General features: G+C 35.7%; 1 protein-coding gene across 5 annotated transcripts; it reads left to right on the forward strand.

The window, feature by feature from the left end:
* The first annotated feature begins 580 nt into the window (after positions 1-580).
* On the forward strand, positions 581-11,319 carry LOC135583381 (probable sugar phosphate/phosphate translocator At1g06470). 5 transcript variants are annotated; one of them, XM_065170433.1, is made up of 12 exons: positions 581-1,297; positions 1,405-1,574; positions 2,844-2,929; positions 3,035-3,084; positions 3,636-3,703; positions 6,307-6,407; positions 6,596-6,608; positions 6,893-7,077; positions 7,200-7,286; positions 8,267-8,361; positions 9,190-9,346; positions 10,763-11,319. In XM_065170433.1, exons 1-11 carry the CDS (start codon positions 819-821, stop codon positions 9,308-9,310), a joined length of 1,455 nt encoding a protein of 484 aa, XP_065026505.1. In that variant the 5' UTR covers positions 581-818; the 3' UTR covers positions 9,311-9,346; positions 10,763-11,319. The 5 variants fall into 5 exon arrangements, 4 of the variants coding, with proteins under 4 accessions (XP_065026505.1, XP_065026506.1, XP_065026507.1 ...); XM_065170434.1 differs by having other exon boundaries at positions 10,794-11,319; XR_010501636.1 differs by lacking the exon at positions 10,763-11,319 and having other exon boundaries at positions 8,254-8,361; positions 9,190-9,330.
* Positions 11,320-11,712: the final 393 nt, after the last annotated feature.

Below are 11,712 nucleotides of genomic sequence, written 5' to 3' on the forward strand. Positions count from 1 at the left end.
TTCTAGTTTATGTACTCTAATATTCTCATGTATCTCCATGCATCTAACACTACTTATATTGTCGTTTCAAATTAACTCACCAAAATAATCCCCCGTGTCTCATGCATCTAGTACTCCCCACACCACATCTCTCACTCGACACTTATATGCAAACAAGTCGATATATCTCGATGCGCTCATGCATATCATTTTGACATCATGAATATGACACCTTCTACTTGGAGAATTAATGTTGGCACGCTCTAATGTTCTGAATCCTCTTCTACCTTTGATACTCCATTGTATTAATTCCAGTACGTACTGCAAAAAATAAGATACACGCTGACAGCGTGGAATGCTTGACTTCTCTGATGATCATCTCCAAACGCACCTTGAAGTGATACATCCAAATTCTCGGATTCGATGCCTCGCCGATTCGTACAGGAAACTGGAGGATTTATTAAATCTCAGCCGTCCATCAGTCCCTCACCTTGAATACCAACCATTCACTAACGCATCAGCCATCTTGCACGAATTGGAGAGTACCTATGCTTCCCATGCCTCAAAAGCATGCAGGGAAGAGCAGGGGTCGTGGGTCCCATTTGAGGCATCTTGAACACTCGGTATCCTTCTTCCTTTCTCGTTCTCCAACATCCGTGGATCCATCCCCTGGATCCAGTCCCAAGGACATTTCGCCAACAACCTCTTCGGTCTCGTTCGCCTCTTCTTGCGGTGATCGAGATCCAAGAACCGATCTCGTCGGGTCCGTTTCTTGCTTCGACCCACTTTCTTCGATCGGTTTCTTTCGAACCCCAGGAGATTTGAAGGGTTCGAGATCGATGGCCGAGAGCGATCATGCTGCGCAGAAGGACACCGAGGCAGCGGGAACGAAGGTCGATGAGGATCGGACCATGCATGAGGAGCAGCGGTTCCCCAAGGACCCATCTATTTCGCACGGCGCCGAGCGGCCGAGCTGCTCGGTCGATGATTTTTGCATTGGCGGCACATCAGAAGAGGCCGAGTACGTCGAGTCGTCATTGATCGGCGGGGAAGGATTGGGCAGAGATGCCGCGACCGAGCCGGAGAGGCAGAGATCTCCCTACTTTCGCCAGAGGAGTGCCGTCCCTGGTGCCGAGGGCAACTCGATTGGTAAAAAGTACGTTCCATTCGACGTGGTGAACGGTCTGCACACAACCCAGTCGATGTTGAAGCTCGAAGAAGTAGAAAGGGCTGCGGAGAGCTCCGTTTCCAAGGTCGTTGTGCTCAAGACATTGTTTTATATTTTGGTCTGGTACACATTCAGCACTTGCTTGACATTGTGAGTGTTTAGATATTTCGAGTTGCACGTTCTTTATATGACAGCCATAATTGATTGTGATTGCTGATCATGTATAGTTTATTTTTGGTTTGCTTCTCTCGATATAGGTACAATAAGACGCTATTAGGCCATAAATTAGGGAAGTTTCCAGCACCATTATTGATGAATGCATTTCATTTCACACTTCAAGCTATTTTATCAAAAATTGTTGGGTGCATCCAGTCTCGGGGAGCTGATGTTGGCATTACAATGACATGGAAGGATTACATCATTAGAGGTAGCTGTCTCACCATTAATTTCTTTTATCCTGTCAGTGAAGCTTTACTTTTCTAGAGAGAGGTTGATACAAGTCACCATTGTGAGAACTTTGAATTGGAAATACTTGTACAAATCTCGTAGTGATGTTTGGAATCTTACTCTTGCCTAGTAGAAGTTATTTATGATTCGGTGGGTTAACAAGGAATTTAGGGGCCACCAATAATGATTCACTATGTGTACCCATGTAAGAGTTTATTCTACAGATCATCTCAATTAATTTCAATTGAACTGGGACTTTGTAAACAACTTCCTCCAATTTATTGGCAAATTCAAGGGCTTTTGCTTCTAGAATTTAAAATTCTGTGAAATGTCTCATGTACTTGCTCAATCATAGTTAACTGAGTTTATTATATTGCAGTAGTTAACGAGTTAAATGAGTTTGCACGAGGTTGTATAATGGAGTAGCAACATAACGATAGAAGTTAACAAGTTAAATGAGTTTTCAATCACTGTTTGCACTAGCAATAAATGAACTCCTAGACATTGTTAAAGATAGAACCTCATCATGTGTTACTTAGAACTTCATACCAAGGTTCGCTGTATCGTACCGTATCGGCGTTTCGACCCGGGCTCGGTACGGTATGGTACCGGTGTACCGGGCGGTACATCAGGATGTACCGAATATTTTTTTTATTTTATACTGTAGCAGTGCTACAGTATAGTACTGTAGCACTGTAGCGGTACCGGGCGGTCCGCATACCGACAACCTGTCAGACCGGTATGTACCGCCCGGTATGGGGCAGTACGCTTTGGTACTACAGACCTTGCTTCATACTACTATTGTATGGAAAGGTAGAAGATCAAAGAAAACTTGTTTAGAAAAGTTAATATTACAATACCAATTGTCAAAGCAATATAATCATAAGTAGTGCTTCATCGAGGGAAATCATCTGAGTTGGTTAGAACTTGAAACAAAATCTTGTTATTGTTGTTGTGTAATGTAGGAAGGATATAAATTAACAAAAGGGCAATGTTGAGAAATAAAAGACAAGTATATTAATAGAATTAATATTAGATGATAATTTAATAATAGAATAATTATAGTGACTAGTAGATCCTTTCCTTTATGGTTACTGTAGGGCTACATAACTCATTTAACCATGCATGCCTGACTGGGCATGCTGAGCTACATCTTCATTTTAGAAAATTCTGTGTACTAATGCTAGACAAGGATTATTCATTTTGGAAAATTGTGTACTAATGATGGATAAGGGTTATTTTTCTGCAGTTGTGCCAACAGCTCTTGGAACTGCTCTTGACATAAACTTGAGCAATGCTTCTCTTGTTTTCGTATCCGTGACATTTGCCACAATGGTCTGTTTCTTCCAAGAGAACCTTGTCGATTCTATTGTTTTCTGATACAGGCTTCTAGAGCTCCTGAGATTTTGACATTGTTCTGCTTGTGATGATATCATGCAGTGTAAATCTGCCTCTCCAGTTTTTCTTCTACTGTTTGCTTTTGCATTTAGGTAATTCTTAATATTCTATAATACTTGAGTAGTTTCTTGGTCCCCCTTTTCTCTGTTACTATATCAATATTTGTGCATATGCGATGCATAAATGTAATTTTTAGAATTTTTATTTCTCACTTCAAAAAATGTAGCTATATGACTTTTGTAATCAAGAAGCTAATACCATTTGTCCAGAAATATTTTGTACATTTAACTTATTCCAAGAAATGGAGTGCAGGTTGACTTTACAGGTTCCAGTGATGCATATGAGATACTAGTCATCAACTTAAGTCCAATTATAGAAAAGCCTCATGATGACATATTGTGGTCCTAGAATCAGAAACAAGTAAAATATTTTTTAAAAAAATTAAGATTGACAAATCTTTTTCTTTGTATTTTTGGTGTAAGATTAGATACATACAATATTCTATGGCTTTTTCTTGATATGTAACAAAGTTTTTTTCTATAAGTATGATGGCATTCACCTACTATAATGACATTTATGTGTTGCTGACCCTTTTTTACCGCATACTTGCTTAATATCATTCTAAATATTCCATTTACTTAAGGTTGGAGACTCCTAGTTACAAGCTTTTGGGCATCATATTGATCATTTCCTTTGGAGTTCTGTTAACAGGTATATTTAACTTTAATCTATGTCATCATCATCTTTTGTCAGAAAATTAGTTATTATCTGAGTTCTTTTTTAATTGCAAAGATGAGAAGAGCTTATATACTCAACAGGTTTCTGCAAATATGTAATTCACTAGTGTTAGCGGTGCATATAATTATCCAACATGGTTGTTTATGCATTCTTCCGTAATGCTATATCAAGAAAAAATTTGCTAAATCGTTATTCAGTTAATCACATTTTGAATCCCTATGTTGTCCAGACTCCAAAGTTTGTTGATTGTTAAAGAAATGTATGATATCTCATTGTTGAAGGCCAAAACTATATATATAAGTATGACAAATATGAGAAGTCAAACCAATATAGCTATAAATTGTAGTCAAAAGAAGGTGTCAGCGAAGCTGGTAAAGACCTTGACAGTTTATCGCAAGGTCCTGGACTCTTCGTCACTTACCCTTTGCCAAAAAAAAAAAAAAAATGAAAGCATAACTTATGGAATGATTTGTAATTCATGTAATGTCAATAATTCTCCAGATGCATTTTCATTCTTGTGCAGACTGTAAGCAGCAACATAGTTATATGTGGCTCCATAATGTTATTTCATTGCTTAAACATAATGTTAATGTTTAAGCAATGTTTGGAACATTGCTCACTGAATAATATCGAAATATGACCTCAGAAATACAGAAAGATACGACCTAATGTTATTTCATTGCTGATGCATACATTATTCCTTACTATTCGAAATTCAAATAGTTATACACCTTTTGATTTCACTGTGTTCTATAGGTTTTAAGATCTTTATATGAAGATCAATATCTGTTGAACTCTGTAGATGTCACCAAGCATATAACTGTACATTTAGCTTGGATTTTGATAATTGAGCCTCAAATTCCATACTTCAATTACTAAGGAGTAGCTATCATTGCTATTTCATATTGAGAAGGCAGAGCCATTTTCCTTTCTTTTTTTAGCTTTGTCATTTAAAATCAGCAATTACACTTGATTACTTCATGCATCAAGTCAACCATGCTAAAGCATTTTTTAAATATTTTAAAAAGATAATGATAAGAAAGGTTTTGAAAAAGACAGGGTAAATAAGTGGTTTGCTATACTTGGTTATTCTATCATGTATAAAAACTATGCTATATACCTAGAAAGATTGTGTAATCAACCTACACTACCTATTCTTTTTTTTTTTTTCCCTAGATCCCCTAGAGCTTAAATTGTTGAATGGCAGCTTTTACCAGCCCAAAGCTTGTGATTTGAGTCCAGAGACAACATCGTGCTAAAATTAATACACTCTATTGCTCTTGTTTTCCTTTCTTGATTCAGGACAGTTAATATACTGGGCACTCTCCATAAAAGGTCAAGAAATGTAGCTTTGCATTCAAAAGAGATACCACTTTATATAGGTTACAAGTTGGGTTAGGAAACTCTGGCGGCTTAGCTTCTTGCATGAGAATAGGGCCAGTAGACTTTATAATTGGTTTAGTGTCGTATGAAGACTTAAGAGTCCAACATAAACAGCTCTGGAGTATTGACATATATGAGTACTTGCTGCTGAAAATATTTCCCAAGAGTGATATACCTACTTTCATGAATCTTTAATCCACCTCCATCAATTATTTATAGTTTGACACTTCGACTTGTTTGTTTCTGACTCGTAAATGCCTATACCATTTGGATTCATAACATCACTGAAGCCAACTTCATCCTTGTATGTTATGACTTACCTCATGAATTCAGGATCAAAACAGATTTTCAGCTTGCAAATTTATCCTTAGGTTGGATGGAATTAGTGTGACTTTATCCTTTTGAGTTCTTTTCTGATGGATCTCTTCCTGAGATTAGCCACGTGTCAGATTATGATGGTATCGACCCCTTTGATTAGATCCACGTATCCTACTTTACAGAGTTATATATTAGAAGACCAAGAAATGAGCCTAGATCACTGATTGATATACAGGTCATAGTGGCGAGGGTTCATGTTTAGAAGATCAATAAAAGCGCCTAGACTACCGTTTGATACACAAGATATGGCTGTGAGTACAAAGAATTAAGTTTGTGCAACTACAGAAACCATTTATTTGAAAAAGAGTATGCTGCTGGGGTCAAATAGTGATCATGTTCATCCTAGGATGGATCAAATGTTGATAGCACCATATTCAGACATAATCCTTATTAGACATGGAAAGCTAGATTATTCATGACAGTGACAAAACTATGGGCATTAATACTCATAGATTCTCTGTTCACTGTTTTAGTTATTCTTACCCATCCAACAAATTTCTTAAACAAGACTTGGTCATTTCATGTGATTCCATTGTAATGATGTCTATCTGCCTCTAAATGGAATGTTCTGATCTGTGGATTTCAGTTGTGACATGAAAGAGACCCTATAGACATCTATACTCAAATTACTATTTGACCCCATTTAGTGCCTGTGATCTGCTCCTGGTAAACCATCTTCTCAAGTTACTTTTAGATTTATAAGCTATCTTTAATTCCACTTAAATGTATATCAGATATGGTAAAACGAAGTGGTGTTTATGTCATTTGATGTTATCAAGCTCTATAATGTGATTGACTAATATGATTGTTTCCAGTTGCCAAGGATACACAGTTTGATTTTTGGGGATTTGTCTTTGTTATGTTTGCTGCTGTTATGAGTGGTTTCCGCTGGTCCATGACTCAGATTCTTTTGCAGGTGTGTATATGAATACTTTCTTCAAAATGATATAAGCTTCTTCATCTATTGTAAATTTTGACTTTAAAAACACAGTTAAAGTTCCAGAATTACTAATGATCTTTTTTAGGCTAAATGCAGCTGCTTTTCTTCTCTTATTCTAACATACATCACATTTTTTGCATGCCATTTCTGAACTCATCATGAAGAAAGAAGCTTATGGTAAGTAACCTAGCCTGCTTCCTTTAAATGATTCTAAGAGACCTACTAGAACAATATAGAATGCTATAAACCATGCACTCACCATGGATCTTGTTTGCCTGCCGTAGAATGCTTTCACGAGCACACTCCCTTTGGATTGTGCCTAATCATATTGGGTTTTATTTTGACTGAACTGTCTTTTGTTGAGTTGATCATAGCAAAATTATAGCTGTTACAGAGTTGATACTTTGAAAAACCCTTGCTTAGATCAATAAAGTTCATGTGGTTATTTTGGTCTTCTATAGGTCTAAAGAATCCAATCACTCTGATGAGTTATGTTACTCCTACCATGGCTGTAGCAACTTTAGTCCTCTCCCTAATGATGGATCCTTGGCATGATCTTGACACAAATGCATACTTTGATAGTCCATGGCATGTTATGCTCAGCTGTCTCTTAATGCTTACTGGAGGAGCATTGGCTTTCTTTATGGTATGTGTTGAATATCCTTCATCAGCTGTGTTATTCTCAGTGATGGTATCTTGAAATTATCTTATTAGCATTACTACTCATTACGAACAAAAGTAAAAGCAGTTAAATGTTGTAACTTGCAGGTATTAACTGAATATATTCTTGTTTCAGCAACCAGTGCTGTAACTGTTTCTATAGCTGGTGTTGTCAAGGAAGCTGTTACTATTATGGTGAGAATTGATCCTTAAAATACTGCTAGTATTGTTTAATTTTGTAAGTCTGTCAGTATATTAGCATATTTGTTATAAGTTTTCATTTCTATTTTACCTTTCTACTTGCCTTCTGCTATATAGAGTAGCAAATCATGATAATAAATTGGCTATTATTCTTCACTCTATGAGGAAGATATAATGAAACAAGTAGCAAATAGTGTTCACAATAAAGTGGCTATCATTAACAATGAAAATTTTTAAATTAGAATTCCTGAAAAGAAATAGTGGAAAGCAAAGAGCCGATTTTGGCAACTGGTCTGACTGGTACGACAATGAAATACAAGGTGGTATATTAACGTGTATCACCTAATATCACTGAGAAATAATAAATAATGGCTGGTCATGGGCCATGTAGGTCGGTGCCAATCTTTAGTGGGGCTGATAAGTATCAGTTAATGTGTACCATTCTGATCTTTAACTCTCAAGAGTTGTTTTCTACTTTTTATGCTTACATTAGTTTTTCATACTTGTGTTTCTCTCATTTGAAACTTATGTCATGATTTTGTATCATCTAATTATCCATCTAAACTTTAGTTTTACTTTGCTTTCACTATCATGTAGAAGTTCAGTTATTTACAAGTTTTGTTAGTCATATTTTACTGATGTACTAGAGAAGAAAAAACATTATAAGATTTAAGTGCCCAACTTATATGGTTTATCAAGAAATGCTGCTGGCCTTATAATAGCATAGCACTCAAGCAGGTATACCCATCTTTTTCAGGTTTCTTTGTTCCAACGTCCTAGGTCACTTCAGTGACTTTCTTTGCTAGCCAACATTGCATGCCTTTTCTCAATTAACTAACATTTTTCCAATATTCTCATTTGGCTTCTGATTTTGCTTATATGTAGCTTACAAGACTTTATGTTAGTTATAAGAATATAAATGATGTTGTTTAATTAAACTAAAAACAATTATTGATTTTAGAAAATCTGTCCAGGTCGCGGTGTTTTACTTCCATGACCAGTTTACATTGATAAAGGGGATTGGACTTCTTATAATCATTACCGGTGTCAGTTTATTCAACTGCTATAAGTAAGTAAACAACTTATTTTTTGGTTTGTGGAAATATGCATTTTTTTAATGTTGCTTATAATTCATAGTGCTAGTTCATAATAATTAGTGCAATCATCTATGGTCATGATGATTATTAGCTGAATTTGGATATGCTTTATTCATTCTTTTCCTGCTTAGCATTCCCAAACCTAAATCTGAAACTCTGACTACTATTGTCATTCATTTTTGAGATAATTGTAGTCTTTCTAGCTCTCCAATTCTATGTGTATATATAAATTTTTACTAATGCTAACTACTGTATCATCCTTTAAGCCCATGAATTTAGTGACTACCAAATACAGTTATTGGGTATATGTAATACTCGAAGGTGGATCAGTATCATATATGAGAATCATTTATCTTGATATTAAACCCAAGTGAACCAACAATTGGTCCTAAAGCATCACTGCTAAGTATGGATGCCTGTGTTGCTGTTATTGCTCGAGCTTGAAGGATCAGGATACTAATTATGGGCTGCTGAAACCTCAATGTGAAATGGGGCTTTGCCCCAGTTACCCTAAAAGAAGTTAATGTGTAACTAATTAAAAGAATCATTTCTATCAAATTGTAAGAACTTTTGGCACTGGTTCAAACTCATAGATACTCTCATCATAGTAGCATTAACACTTCATTTCCATAAGGAAGAGAAAATCCCAGCAGATTCCTTCAATGTGCGAAATACTAAATAGACTACTCTTAAGTCAGTCACATGGACTTTATGCATCTTAATTTGTCGTAAAAACTCACATCAAGTTTGAATCCATTAAATTGTTTTATCTTTAATTTATCACTACCTTGATATTTCAGATATGAAAAACTGAAGAAGGGTCAGCCAAGGGAAAATGAAGAAACCATATCTCCAAGTCCCAGGGGAGCAGCAAAATATGTCATCCTTGATGACATGGAACTTCTACATGATGAAAATTGAATCACACAGTACAATCAGATATCCAATTTGAAACTGGTGAGGACCTTTGCACGTACCTAAAGCAGCAATTTTTTTCATGCTTGAGTTTCAGGTTAACCATTTCTTTATGCGGTTCATTAATTTGTTTGATTCATTTTTTAGGCTTCCTTTCCCTGTAGCATCTGTGGATCTTTGCTTGCATTAAATTGTATGTAATTGTACCTTTATTTCTGCTACATGTAACAATTATATTGGGGGGCAAAAGAACAGATTTTTACCTTTTTCTTCTGGGCCGAGGATATCTACATAGAGACACTGAGGCAGACCTGAAACCTGCTCTTGACTAACTTTGATTTTCCTGTTCCTATCTATCCATCAATTGAAGTTTAGATGGAACTCATACTGCTTGACACCAGAATATTCACTAATTCCACACCAAAAAGAAGTATGACCTAAATGCTAATAGCATTTATATCAATTTTTATGCCATATGATCTTACCTGTGTAGAATGCAATGCATCTATTTCCCCTTCCCAGTGTCATCTTCATCCTAAAGATCTTTCTTTCAAGATTTTTAAAGTATATTTATACCTTTTAGGAAGTAGTTTGCAATTGTCTAAACTTGCTCCCATGTAGGTGCATATACAAAGATACAATGATGGGGTAAGTGTTCTGAAGCTATAATCATTTTGGCTGTGCACCATAGTCAATATAATTTGTGAGAAACCTATACCAATGTTCAATATTCATTATGATCTAAAATGTTATTTGCACTTTATAACACTGGTAATTAGACCATTCTTCGTCAATCAGTATATAGCATTTCGTATGATTGAATAAAATATGTTGCTTGATCGATTCTTAGAAAAGAGCAAATCACTTTGGGCTATATATGATTATGATATGCTGAACATGATGCACAATGACCAATTTTTATCACCTGAATGGATTTTGGACAACTCCTTGCTGAATTGTTTTTGCTGTCACCACATCAGAAATTTGTGCTCAGTGATTCATTGTAGGCCAATACCGAATGTCATTTTGATGTTACAAAAGTTTTCACTTCCCACCTGATAAAAAAAATTAAAATAACATCATAATACAACCTGCTGTTAATTGAACTGCTACTATTATTTATGGTGCTATCTCATGCCAGGTTGCCATAGTTGAGCCTCTGGACTATCTAGCTAACTGGAGTTCTCAGTGATAGTATCATTTGTAACGGAAGGATTGCCACTGATCTTATATTATATCATCTTTTGCTAGAACTTCTGAATTTTGTTACCATGTATCTTTTGATTTATACATTTCATTGCCAAGTACAGTAGTTTGTTTTGATCAACTTGTCCGCCATAATTAAAATACTTTATTTGTTAAGTACCTAACTTCGTTTGGAAAGTCACATTTTTGACTTAAGGATTTGGTGATGGTTCAGCTGATTCAAGTTTTGCTATAATCTGTTCCATCTGCCAGATAATGATTATCCTCAAAACTTGGTGTCCAGAGGCATCCATGCTCTTCCAGGTTCTTTAGGATGTGCCGGACTGCAAGTTTGCTGATTGTCTCATCAAATTGTTTGCACCATGGAAGTCGTAGACAGCACATGGAACTCCCGTGCTGTTGATCGGTTTGAATCGTCTTCTTCTTCTAACATATTATCATGCCATTTGGTGCCTTCTTATCTTTGTTCAACTCTTTTAGAGCAAGAAGCTTTATATCGTGGTATCGTCTCTTTTTTCGAGTACCTACATCCCAAGCAACAGCAAGTTGAAGAAACAACCACGCAACATGGGGTCATCAAGCAAAAGGAAAGTCTGCTTTCGCCGGTTTATGTGTGGGAGACTGCTTCTTACTGTAGAAAAATTCTTATTAGGATAGATTGATGGACCAAAAATGTCATGCAAGTTCTTTTTAGTTCTCTAGGGTTGAATATTTTTAGGAAAACATTGAGGAAGATCAGTATTTATTTACTTTTTATTATAAGGAAATATGTTTTTCACTTATTTATTAGATAAAAACTCAAAGAAAAACGTGCCTTTGTTCTCCTTTCCGACATCCCATACAGGGATTTGTTATGTGTATATATATATATATATATATATATATATATATATATATATATATATATATATATATATATATATATATATATATCTCGATCCTTTTGAAGAACAGTCTAAAAATTATAAATGCATCATACAACTCTTTTAATATTTTTGTCTAGCCTTTCCCTCCATGTTTAATTATGTATGAAAGAATTTACAATATACTTTAGAATATATTATCTTGTTACCTGTAATATAAATTTTCTAATGAGTATCTGATTGATTCACGAACGAGTTATGGTCTGTCGGTTGGGCGCAGGATGTTTGACGAATGCCTCCTCACTAGATAGAACATCGGGAGAGAAAGCTCCTAATCTG

Source organism: Musa acuminata, chromosome BXJ3-10, assembly GCF_036884655.1.
Source record: "Musa acuminata AAA Group cultivar baxijiao chromosome BXJ3-10, Cavendish_Baxijiao_AAA, whole genome shotgun sequence".
Taxonomy (NCBI): domain Eukaryota; kingdom Viridiplantae; phylum Streptophyta; class Magnoliopsida; order Zingiberales; family Musaceae; genus Musa; species Musa acuminata.

What these genes read in the sequence shown, in the direction of transcription:
- LOC135583381 (XM_065170433.1), top strand. Translation starts at nt 819, where the DNA reads ATGGCCGAGAGCGATCATGCTGCGCAGAAGGACACCGAGGCAGCGGGA. An exon ending in TTCAGCACTTGCTTGACATT is followed by an intron (nt 1,298 to 1,404) that starts GTGAGTGTTTAG and finishes CTCTCGATATAG; the next exon opens with GTACAATAAGACGCTATTAG. An exon ending in CTGTTTGCTTTTGCATTTAG is followed by an intron (nt 3,085 to 3,635) that starts GTAATTCTTAAT and finishes CATTTACTTAAG; the next exon opens with GTTGGAGACTCCTAGTTACA.